We start from the raw sequence: 12,899 nt of genomic DNA, 5'->3' as shown, positions 1-12,899 counted from the left end.
ACCAACCTCTTTCCCACCCCAGCCCCCAAACCAACCTCTTTCCCACCCCAGCCCCCAAACCAACCTCTTTCCCACCCCAGCCCCAAGGCCCAAACCAACCTCATTCACACCCCAGCACCAAGGCCCAAACCAACCTCATTCACACCCCAGCCCCAAGGCCCAAACCAACCAAGGCCCAAACCAATCTCTTTCCCACCCCAGCCCCCAAACCAACCTCTTTCCCACCCCAGCCCCCAAACCAATCTTTCCCCCCAAGCCCCCAAACCAACCTCTTTCCCACCCCAGCCCCAAGCCCCAAACCAACCTCTTTCCCACCCCAGCCCCGAAACCAACCTCTTTCCCACCCCAGCCCCCAAACCAATCTTCCCCCCCAAGCCCCAAACCAACCTCTTTCCCACCCCAGCCCCAAGGCCCAAACCAACCTCTTTCCCACCCCAGCACCAAGGCCCAAACCAACCTCATTCCCACCCCAGCACCAAGGCCCAAACCAACCTCTTTCCCACCCCAGCCCCAAGGCCCAAACCAACCAAGGCCCAAACCAATCTCTTTCCCACCCCACCCCAGCCCCCAAACCAACCTCTTTCCCACCCCAGCCCCCAAACCAATCTTTCCCCCCAAGCCCCAAACCAACCTCTTTCCCACCCCAGCCCCAAGCCCCAAACCAACCTCTTTCCCACCCCATCCCCCAAACCAACCTCTTTCCCACCCCAGCCCCCAAACCAACCTCTTTCCCACCCCAGCCCCCAAACCAACCTCTTTCCCACCCCAGCCCCAAGGCCCAAACCAACCTCATTCACACCCCAGCACCAAGGCCCAAACCAACCTCATTCACACCCCAGCCCCAAGGCCCAAACCAACCAAGGCCCAAACCAATCTCTTTCCCACCCCAGCCCCCAAACCAACCTCTTTCCCACCCCAGCCCCCAAACCAATCTTTCCCCCCAAGCCCCAAACCAACCTCTTTCCCACCCCAGCCCCAAGCCCCAAACCAACCTCTTTCCCACCCCAGCCCCGAAACCAACCTCTTTCCCACCCCAGCCCCCAAACCAATCTTCCCCCCAAGCCCCAAACCAACCTCTTTCCCACCCCAGCCCCAAGGCCCAAACCAACCTCTTTCCCACCCCAGCCCCCAGGCCCAAACCAACCTCTTTCCCACCCCAGCCCCAAGGCCCAAACCAACCTCTTTCCCACCCCAGCCCCAAGGCCCAAACCAACCTCTTTCCCACCCCAGCCCCAAGGCCCAAACCAACCTCTTTCCCACCCCAGCCCCCAAGCCAACCTCTTCCCCCCCCAAGCCAACCTCTTCCCCCCCCAAGCCAACCTCTTCCCCCCCAAGCCAACCTCTTCCCCCCCCAAGCCAACCTCTTCCCCCCCCCAAGCCAACCTCTTCCCCCAGACCTAATCAATACGCTCCAGGTACAACAGATCCTAAGGTCAGCTTACTCCTCCGGAAATCCTACCCTTAACCATTCTAATGCAAAACACAAAACTGTCTCTGGATCAGCACCCCCTCCAGAGACAGATCATGTGCTGAGCCACTTCTGGTCTGGGATCAGTTTTTTCTACGCAAACCCTACCCTTAACCCTGATGTAGTAATACCCCAAACTGACTGAGATCAGCATCTCGGTGTCATCTCCAGGCCCTGAGCGCGGTGTGTGTAGGGAATAATCAACGAGGGGCTATGCGTACTGTGGTAAATAACACACAACGTTGAAGGCGTCTGCCACATCACACTTGCTAAGATGGCTAAAATCTGCTAGTGAGCTGCTCAACAACTGTGACAAATGTATTTGAGAGACAAGTGATCATTGTGGAACTTTATGTTTTCAATAAACATTGGAAACTAAATATAGTTTACATGCTGTCAACAATCTAATCCAACCCTCACTGTTTTGTCCCATAGTTGCCCAGGTGTCAGTTTTGTTGCTAAATACCCAAGCTGTCTGTAAGAGTGGGGAAGGGTGGGCTGGTTCACGTGCTGCTGTGAGATCTGTAAGCCCTGATCGATGATCAGTTTACCCTAACCCGAACCGTTCTAATCAGAACACCCCAAACTGACTCCAGATCAGAACTCACCTCGTGTGCCAGGCCCTGAGCGCGGTCTGTGTGTGGGAAGGGCGGGCTGGGCCTGTTCATGTGCTGGGCCACAGCGTTGTGGATGTTGAAGGCCTTCTGGAAGTCAGTCTTCTGGACCAGCTGCAGCACCAGCTCCACGTCCTCCTGGCTCTGGCCATCAGACAGGCAGTGCTGCACCTGCTTCAGGGACATCAGCAGCTCCTCCAACTCTGTAAGTGATTCAGGCATTCACAGACACTGTACTGACAGGTCACCCATAGAAATACAGTACACAAAAGCCAGACACACACATGCAGAAAAACAATAACAGTGAAAAAAAAAAAGTCTGTTCCAAAACATTCTGAACCAGGCTACAAAATGGCTGCCCCAATCACTGTTCTTGCCTGCTCTACCACTCTTCCTGCCAAGTTAATATCGCGTCGTATAGCCCGCCTGGCCTAACGGGTCGCGTAGCCCGCCAAGACAGGATATTAATAGCTGGGATACAACTCCAAAATAAATCAAATTCTTCAAACTTACCAGCTCTCTCAAATCCAGACCCCTCTTTTAGGCATATCTGTCCAGTGTAAGTAATACCAAAATAAGGAGAGGGTTGGTGTGTCAAAGGGGGTATGTTATTAGGAGGCTAGTGTCATCTCATTTGATAGAGGACCTACTGTCTCTCTCCATATAGTTTTTTTTAGGCTAGGCGGGCTACGCGACCCGTTAGGCCAGGCGGGAGATGGGGCAGCCACTCAGGGAGAGAGAGCAGCCATTGTAGCCTAGTTCAGAATGTTTTGGAACAGACTTTTAATTAATGTCCCCTCACAGGGCCCTCCCCTCCCCCCGAGGATCACTCACTCACAGAGCTTTAGAACAGGAATGCACCCACCATAGGCCTACAGACTAGGGGGGGTGTTGCGTCATTCATAAGCCTACTTGGAACAGTGAACTTGGGTTAAGAGACTGAGGGAAAGCCACAGACCGACAAAGGATACATGTGTACTGAGAGAAAAGAGATCGATGATTATAAAAGCTAGAGATGTCAAGGTCAGGGCTATTAAGCTGTCATTTTAGTCTGGTTGGTGTCATGTGTCTGTCTGATACTGATGTGTTGATGCTGCAGCTTGGTCCAGGCCTCTCGAAGAGATGTTTCTCAACGAGACTAACCTGGTTAAATAATAGCTTTATGCTGTTCTGACAGCTCTAGAGGTGTATTCTGAATTCTAGATGGACCCCACCCACCCCTGTAAATCTAAAAAGATCAACTAAAGCAAAATGGCACTTCCTTCACCACACTATCTGTGCAGTAATGTTGCCATACTTACATAGTGTGGTTGATTTTAAATTCAGCAGGACACAACCACCAACTTGTTAGAACTTTATCATGGCTAGTGACCAGAGACTGATGCCAAACAACTGGCACTTAATAGAACATTTAATATTGTATATCTTTGTTCTCATATTCAGTCCTACTCACCCAGTAGAGTGGGGGCCCCCAGGTTGGGTGGCAGTCCCAGTGGCCCTCCAGGGCCCTCGATGGGGTCGAAGGTGGGGTTATCGATGCCCACCTTGGGGTTCTGAGACAGCTTCTTGAGCCGTATGGAGGCAGTCAGATCCAGCTCCTGTCTGTTCCTGCCCTCTTCCTCCTTCCTCCTCCGGTCTTCCTGGTGCTGACGGATCCTCTCCAGCTGGGCAGAGCGCCTCACAGGCAGGGTACGGGCACCCAGGTCCCCCGGGCAGTCCACCGCCATCTCCCTGTGCCACTGCTGGGGCTCCTCCTGGTTGGCCTCAACTCCTCCTCTTCCGTCTGACTCAGTCATGTGACCGTTCATATAGGATGTGGTTATCATTATCACCCTTGCTCCTTCTCCTGCTCCTCCTCCTCCGTGTGTGTGTTTGCAAGTGGTTGGCTGGGGGAAGCACTATGAGGTGTGATTTCTGCATGTCCGGGACCCAGCGGCCATGACACCCTAACTCACTACTGATGACTCGGCAGATGCTGGGATTCCAGGAGGGAAGGACACCTGCAGAACAGGAAGGGAAGAACGATTAGTATGGTACTGCAATGCGGTTGTGCACAGACAAACCACAACATAATACAGCCACACGACCTTACATTTCAATAGCAGGGATTTGTCTGCCATTGTAATCTTTGGGCAGGCCGCCTAAGCGTTTATTTTCGGGCCGCCTGAGTCCAAACAAATGGAAATACGATCTCAGTATTAACATAAAAATAAAAAAAAATAAAATCAGATAAAGTTTGGAGAGAAGTGGACATAATTCCAAAAACAATTAATTTAAAACTGCAAAAATGTCTAAGCTCCATGAAGAAATGTGTAGAATTGCAGTGTCTCTACATTGCGAAGATGGGGCCTCTAAAATGTACCTGTTCCCATTGGCCGACCACGCTCAATGCCCCGCCCACCACCTAAGCCCGTTTTTTTTATCCAGAAAAAACAAAACACCAAATGAATCCACAGAGCAGTCAGTCACTTACAGTACATCTCACCATCCAGGATTCAGCCCAAATAATTATCTTTTTACACACACACCTCCCCAGCCAACGTCTAAAACCTCTACTGGTCACGATGGCAACACCCACCCGTAGCACGCGCTCCAGCAGGTGTATCTCACTGATCATCCCTAAAGCCAACACCTCATTTGGCTGCCTTTCCTTCCAGTTCTCTGCTGCCTGTGACTGGAACGAATTGCAAAAAAACAAACAATAAATAAATAAAATAATAATAATAAAATTTAAAAAAAACCCCGCTGAAGTTGGAGACTTTTATCTCCCTAACCAACTTCAAACATCTGCTATCTGAGCAGCTAACTGATCGCTGCAGCTGTACATAGTCTATCGGTAAATAGCCCACCCAATTTACCTACCTCATCCCCATACTGTTCATATTTATTTGCTATTCTCTAAAGGTCCCTGCTATTCTCTAAAGGTCCCTCCCTCACGCCGTGGCCCCTGCTGTTCCCTACAGGTCCCTCCCTCCCTTCGTTATCCCTGCTGTTCTCTACAGCTCTCTCCGCCGTCAGTCTGTCAGCTGGTTGAGATAGACCAGAGGCCATTATCACTCAGTTAATCACCTTATATTACATACACAGACTGTTTTAAACCAAACAAATACCTCAGGCCTCACACACATTTGCAGGCACACAAACAGAGTCTCTCACAGTCAGTCAAATACCACACACACACACACACACACACACTTTTGACCCTTGACCCACAGACACACTCCCCTCTCCAATGGATCTCTCTGACAAAAGGGTCAAAGGGCACTCAGAGAAACAGCTCTGCAGTTTCACACTTCAGAAGTAAAACTTTTAGGAATGTCCCTGACAAAAAAACTAAATCCTGGTCGACCAAGTCATCTGTTCTTTCAACTGGAGGCTGACAGATTAAAAATCGGCAAACGGGTGATGATTTAACAAAAGCGCATTTGTGGGGGAAAAAAAGCACAATAGTTTCACCAATGTACCTAACCATAAAACATCAATGCCTTTCTTAAAATCAATACACAGAATTATAAATTTTTTAAACCTGCATATTTAGTTTAATTTATTTTATTTTAGCAGGCAATATTAACTAGGGAATTTGTGTCACTTCTCTTGTGTTTATTGCACGTAGAGTCAGAGTATATGCAACAGTTTGGGCCGACCTGGCTCGTGGCGAACTGTGTGAAGACCGCCATTAATTAGCCAGAATTTTACATAATTATGACATAACATGTCAATGTAACAGCAATATTTACGGTTCCGTATTTCACTGAAAGAATAAACGTTTTGTTTTCAAAATGATAGTTTCCAGATTTGATCATATTAATAATATATAATACTTTAATGACCAAAGGCTCGCATCTGTGTTAATAATATTAAAGTCTATGATAGAGCAGTCTGACTGAGCGGTGGTAGGCAGCAGCAGGCTCGTAAGCATTCATTCAAACAGCAGCTCTTAGCAATGCTTGAAGCATAGTGCTGTTTATGACTTCAAGCCTATCAACTCCCGAGATTAAGCTGACAATACTAAAGTGCCTATTAAAACATCCAATAGTCAAAAGGCATATGAAATACAAAATGGTATAGAGAGAAATAGTCGACACGTCATAATTCCTATAATAACTGCAACCTAAAACTTCTTAACTGAGAATATTGAACCACCAGCTTTCATATGTTCATGTTCTGAGCAAGGAACATAAACATTAGCTTTTTTTACATGGCACATATTGCACTTCTACTTTCTTCTCCAACACTGTGTTTTTGTATTATTTAAACCAAATTGAACAGGTTTCATTAGAGACTAAATAGATTACATTTCTGTATTATATTAAGTTAAACTGTGTTTATTCAGTATTGTTGTAATCGTCATTACTACAAAATATATATATAAAAAAAAAAAAAAAAAAAAAAAAAAAAAATTCGGCACTGGCTTTTTTTGGTCCTCCAATAATCGGTATCGGCGTTGAAAAAAATCACAATCGGTCGAATTCTACTGTCAACCAATCAATTGGACAACATTGTTAAAAGTGAAATTTTCCATATATAAAACATCCTATGTGTTTGAATCAAATCAACTATATGCACTGAGCTTGTCTGATGCTTTAACACTAGAACCGCTAAAGCAGTCATTTTAGTGGATTGGTATATTCCAATTCTAATCTCAAAATGGTATGTCCCCTATATCAGCCCACAAAATCCAAGCAGTCTTATCCGTCTACTAGGAGTACACAGTGAGAGTGTGGAGTAATTTACAAATGGCAAGAAGACCAAGAAGAATGGATGCACATGCTGCATTAGTGCAGCTACAAGATCTGAATGAAAGGTTCCCAGATGCTGGCAAGGAATTAATCATGACGTCACTGATGATTTCTCTTCTGATTCTGAGCCACAGCCTGAACCTACATATCCGTGGCCGAAGTGCAAAACAAGTCAGAACGCAGAAGCATTGAGCAGGTGTCCGCAACACCACCAAATGAAACGGTGACGAGGCTTGTGGAACCTTACGTTGGCAAGGAGAGGAATGTCATCATCATGGACAATTTCTTTACTTCACTTCCACTGGTGAATAAGTTGCCTGTGAAAAAAACTGAAACGTTGTCGGCACCATGGCCAAAGCGAGCTCCCTCCCTCTGCACAAAATAAGGCACCTGCCCAGCCGTACAATGCTGAAGAATGACAAGACAACGCTCCCACTATACCAATGCAAGGCAAGAAAGAACGTTTCTGTCGTCATAAGCACCATGCATCTGTCATCGACAGAACAAAGATATAAAACAGATACTATTACACACTACAACCAAATGCATGTCAATATTACATAATACACCACATATCAGGGTTCATCAACTAGACTGTTTAGGCTACTCATGTTTAGACTACTGATATTTTCATCATTTGGCTGCGAGTTTTGCTGACTGTGTCTTTGTGGTTAGGATATTTTGTAATATATATATACATATATATATATATATAAATTACAAAATATATATATATCTATCTATATAAAGAAGCTGTGTTCAAACACATATGGTTTCTGTTTCATAGTTAGGCACTCCACAAATAAAATGTATTGAACAGTTGAATGTGTTTTGTTTTTACATATCGCCCACAGTAGAAACCTAATGAAAATGTTATTTTGTTATTTGAAATGAAAAAATATTGTAGTATTCTAAATGTTACCTAAACACATTCATGAACACAACCAAATTATTAGTTCGGCAATAGCATATATGAAATGTATTAATTATACTGAATGTTGCAGTCAGAATGACTGCTAGTTAGCTAGATGTGAGGTCCCTCGAAGCCCAGTGGCTCCAGTGTTTAATGCACAGTTTGATTAAATAATTAAGACAAATGATTCAAGAGGGAGGGAGCCCGATGACCATGCTGTTTAAAAATGTTAAAAAAATACAAAAAAGTGCCTGTGACTGGCACATGTTGTCCCATTCTCCTTCAGTGTACAGGCACCACAGCACAGCAAGTGTTTATCACGCTGTGCTAAAACTGCAACATAATTACAGCCATTTTGTTTCTTACTCATTTCTCTGACTGAAAAGTTCTGTTACAGAAATACCTAATTTGTTGATCCCTGTTAATTTAACCCTTGCTCGCTTTACGTGAAACATGTATAGTGGGGCAAAAAAGTATTCAGTCAACCACCAATTGTGCAAGTTCTCCCGCTTAGAAAGATGAGGCCTGTAATTTTCATCATAGGTACACTTCAACTATGACAGACAAAATGAGAAAAAAAAAAAAGATCCAGAAAATCATATTGTAGGATTTTTAATGAATTTATTTGCAAATTAATGAATTTATTTGCAAATAAATTAACTGTGGGAGCAATTATTAGGAAATGGAAGACATACAAGACCACTGATAATCTCCCTCGATATGGGGCTCCACGCAAGATCGCACCCCGTAGGGTGAAAATGATCACAAGAACTGTGAGCAAAAATCCCAGAACCACACGGGGGGACCTAGTGAATGACCTGCAGAGAGCTGGGACCAAAGTAACAAAGCCTACCATCAGTAACACACTACCCCGCCAGGGACTCAAATCCTGCAGTGCCAGACGTGTCCCCCTGCTTAAGCCAGTACATGTCCAGGCCCGTCTGAAGTTTGCTAGAGAGCATTTTGATGATCCAGAAGAAGATTGGGAGAATGTCATATGGTCAGATGAAACCAAAATATAACTGTTTGGTAAAAACTCAACTTGTCGTGATTGGAGGACAAAGAATGCTGAGTTGCATCCAAAGAACACCATACCTACTGCGAAGCATGGGGGTGGAAACATCATGCTTTGGGGCTGTTTTTCTGCAAAGGGACCAGGACGACTGATCCATGTAAAGGAAAGAATGAATGGGGCCATGTATCGTGAGATTTTGAGTGAAAACCTCCTTCCATCAGCTAGGGCATTGAAGGTCTTTCAGCATGACAATGATCCCAAACACACCGCCCGGGCAACGAAGGAGTGGCTTCGTAAGAAGCATTTCAAGGTCAAGGAGTGGCCTAGCCAGTCTCCAGATCTCAACCCAATAGACTTCAGGAAACAGCAAAGGGAACACCCCCCGATCCACATCGATGGAACAGTAGTGGAGAGGGTAGTAAGTTTTAAGTTCCTCGGCATACACATCACAGACAAACTGAATTGGTCCACCCACACAGACAGCATCATGAAGAAGGAACAGCAGCGCCTCTTCAACCTCAGGAGTCTGAAGAAATTCAGCTTGTCACCAAAAGCACTCACAAACTTCAACAGATGCACAATCGAGAGCATCCTTGGCGGGCTTTTATCACCGCCTGGTACGGCAACTGCTCCGCCCACATCCGTAAGGCTCTCCAGAGGGTAGTGAGGTCTGCACAACGCATCACCGGGGGCAAACTACCTGCCCTCCAGGACACCTACACCACCTGATGTTACAGGAAGGCCATAAAGATCATCAAGGACAACAACCACCCGAGCCACTGCCTGTTCACCCTGCTATCATCCAGAAGGCGAGGTCAGTACAGGTGCATCAAAGCTGGGACCGAGAGACTGAAAAACAGCTTCTATCTCAAGGCCATCAGACTGTTAAACAGCAACCACTAACATTGAGTGGCTGCTGCCAACACACTGACTCAACTCCAGCCACTTTAATAATGGGAATTGATGGGAAATTATGTAAAATATATCACTAGCCACTTTAAACAACGCTACCTAATATAATGTTTACATACCCTACATTATTCATCTCAAAAGTATATACTGTACTCTGTATCATCTACTGCATCTTCATGTAATACATGTATCAGTAGCCACTTTAACTATGCCACTTTGTTTACATACTCATCTCATATGTATATACTGTACTCGATACCATCTACTGTATCTTGCCTATGCTGCTCTGTACCATCACTCATTCATATATCTTTATGTACATATTCTTTATCCCCTTATACACACAAGTGTAAGACAGTAGTTTTGGAATTGTTAGTTAGATTACTTGTTGGTTATTACTGCATTGTCGGAACTAGAAGCACAAGCATTTCGCTACACTCGCATTAACATCTGCTAAAACCTCTTAGAGGTGAGGGTGCATTTTTGCGACTTAAAAAAAAAAACGTGCACATTTTTAGCGTCCTGCTCCTCATGCCAGGAATATAGTATATGCATATGATTAGTATGTGTGTGTAGAAAACACTATGTATGTGTGTATAGAAAAGTTTATAGAACTGGTTGAATCATGTCTGTGACTATAACAGAACTTGTTTCGCAGGCAAAACCCAGAGGAAAAACTGCTCAGAAAAAATAAAAAAAATATCCCTCCACCAGTTCCATGTAGTGTCTCTGCCAAGGGAAAATAGATAGTGCCCTGTTTACAGTTCCTACAGCTTCCACGCGATGTCGCCAGTCTTGGGAATTGGGCTGGAGTTTATCTTTGGTGAAATAAAGAATAGGCACTTCCTGTCAGAGGTGCCACTGTGGGAAGTTGTGAAAGAGAGAAAATCGTCCATGTTTTATTGACTTGCTGCTATTGAATACAGATCGCCCTGTGATCAATTTGATCGATTATTAACGTTTACAAGTACCTAAAGTTGAATTACAAAAGTAGTTTGCAGTATTTTGTCAAAGTTTATAGGCAACTTTTATATTTTTGAAACGACGCTGCGTTTTGGAAAGCAGTTTTTTTTCTGGATCAGACGGGCTTTATAAATGGACATTTTGGGTATACATGGACGGATTTAAACGAAAACAATAACCAATTGTGATGTTTATGGGACATATAGGAGTGCCAACAAAGAAGCTCGTCAAAGGTAATGAAAGTTTTATATTTTATTTCAGCGTTTTGTGTAGCGCCGGCTACGCTAATTATTTTGTTTACGTCGCATTCATGCGTTTCGGGGGGGTGCATTCTATCAGATAATAGCTTTCATGCTTTCGCCGAAAAGCATTTTTAAAATCTGACATGTTGGCTTGATTCACAACGAGTGTAGCTTTAATTGAGTACCCTGCATGTGTGATTTAATGAAAGTTTGAGTTTTATCTCGTACTATTTCAATTCGGCGCTCTGCATTTCCCCAAGGCTGTTGGCTAGGAGAGACGCAAGCGTCTCAATACCATGTGTATGTGACAAATCAAATTTGATTTGATACACACCACCCGGGCAAGGAAGGAGTGGCTTCGTAAGAAGCATTTCAAGGTCAAGGAGTGGCCTAGCCAGTCTCCAGATCTCAACCCCATAGAAAATCTGTGGAGGGAGTTGAAAGTCCGTGTTGCCCAGCAACAGCCCCAAAACATCACTGCTCTAGAGGAGATCTGCATGGAGGAATGGGCCAAAATACCAGCAACAGTGTGTGAAAACCTGTGAAGACTTACAGAAAACGTTTGACCTCTGTCATTGCCAACAAAGGGTATATAACAAAGTATTGAGATAAACTTTTGTTATTGACCAAATACTTATTTTCAGCCATAATTTGCAAATAAATTCATTAAAAATCATACAATGTGATTTTCTGGATTTTTTTTCTTCTAATTTTGTCTGTCATAGTTGAAGCGTACCTATGATGAAAATTACAGGCCTCTCATCTTTTTATGTGGGAGAACTTGCACAATTGGTGGCTGACTAAATACTTTTTTGCCCCACTGTATGTATTGCGTGCACGTGACCAATAGGGCCTGCCCTATAGCCGCTTATCAATCATATCAATAAATTGGTTAGAACAAACTCCGGACACCACCACACGTGACAGCAAAATGGATGTGGAGGACGTGAAAAAGACACTGGAAATGGGTGAATGTTTACTGGTTGCTCAGGAGGGAAAGGGGAAGTCAGATGTGTGGAAGACATGTGACTTAGTTATAGAAACTACAGGAGATCCAGATAAAGGAGGGTATAGGAACAAGCACTGCATGAGTATAATGCGTACCAAACTGTTGCTGTTAGATTACAATATTATTTTTACTGACCATTTGGAACAGTGTAAAACACTAAATAAATTATAAAATGTACTAAGAAAAAAAGTCTGTTGTAAAGAACAAATGAATACAGTGCATTCAGAAAGTATTCAGTCCCCTGGACTTTTTCCACAGTTACGTTACAGCCTAATTCTAAAATGGAATAAATAACCCCCCCAATCTACAAACCATCATGACAAAGCGAAATCAGGTTTAGACATCTTTGCAAATGTATTACAAATAAAAAACATATATACCTTATTTACATCAGTATTCAGACCCTTTGCTATGAGAGTCTACCTGTGGTAAATTCAATTGATTGGACACAGTTCCTCTGTTGAGATAAGAGAATCTTCCAAAAGGACAACCATCTCAGCAGCACTCCACAAATCAGCCCTTTATGGTAGAGTGGCCAGACGGAAGTCACTCATCAGTAAAAGGAACATGAGAGCCCGCTTCAAGTTTTCCAAAAGGCACCTAAAGGACTCTCAGACCATGATTAACAAGATTCTCTGGTTTGATGAAAAGAAGATTGAACTCGTTGGCCTGAATGCCAAGCATCACGTCTGCAGGAAACCTGGCACCATCCCTACGGTGAAGCATGGTGGTGGCAGTATCATGCTGGGGGGATGTTTTTCAGAGGCAGGGACTGGGAAACTAGTCAGGATTGAGGGAAAGATGAACGGCGCAAAGTACAGAGAGAACCTTGATGAAAACCAGCTCCAGAGCACTCAGGACCTCAGACTGGGGCGAAGATTCACCTTCCAACAGGACAACGACCATAAGCACACAGCCAAGAGAACACAGGAGTGGTATCAGGGCAAGTCTCTGAATGTCCTTGAGTGGCCCAGCCAGAGCCCGGACTTGAACGCGATCAGAAATAGCTGTGCCGCGACGTTCC

General features: G+C 44.6%; 1 protein-coding gene across 1 annotated transcript in view; it reads right to left on the bottom strand.

Moving 5' to 3' along the window:
• pals1a (protein associated with LIN7 1, MAGUK p55 family member a) overlaps positions 1–12,899 on the bottom strand; it is a 55,199-nt gene that overhangs the window by 29,552 nt on the left and 12,748 nt on the right. Inside the window, 3 exon segments of the mRNA XM_064953347.1 lie at positions 2,077–2,285; positions 3,536–3,951; positions 3,953–4,082. Coding sequence (XP_064809419.1) covers positions 2,077–2,285; positions 3,536–3,951; positions 3,953–4,002 — 675 coding nt within the window. The 5' untranslated portion in view covers positions 4,003–4,082.

The sequence above is a fragment of the Oncorhynchus masou genome, chromosome 32, assembly GCF_036934945.1.
Source record: "Oncorhynchus masou masou isolate Uvic2021 chromosome 32, UVic_Omas_1.1, whole genome shotgun sequence".
NCBI classification, from domain to species: Eukaryota; Metazoa; Chordata; class Actinopteri; order Salmoniformes; family Salmonidae; genus Oncorhynchus; species Oncorhynchus masou.
The sequence above is the reverse complement of the archived record's forward strand: the minus strand, read 5'-3'. Positions and strand labels throughout refer to the sequence as shown.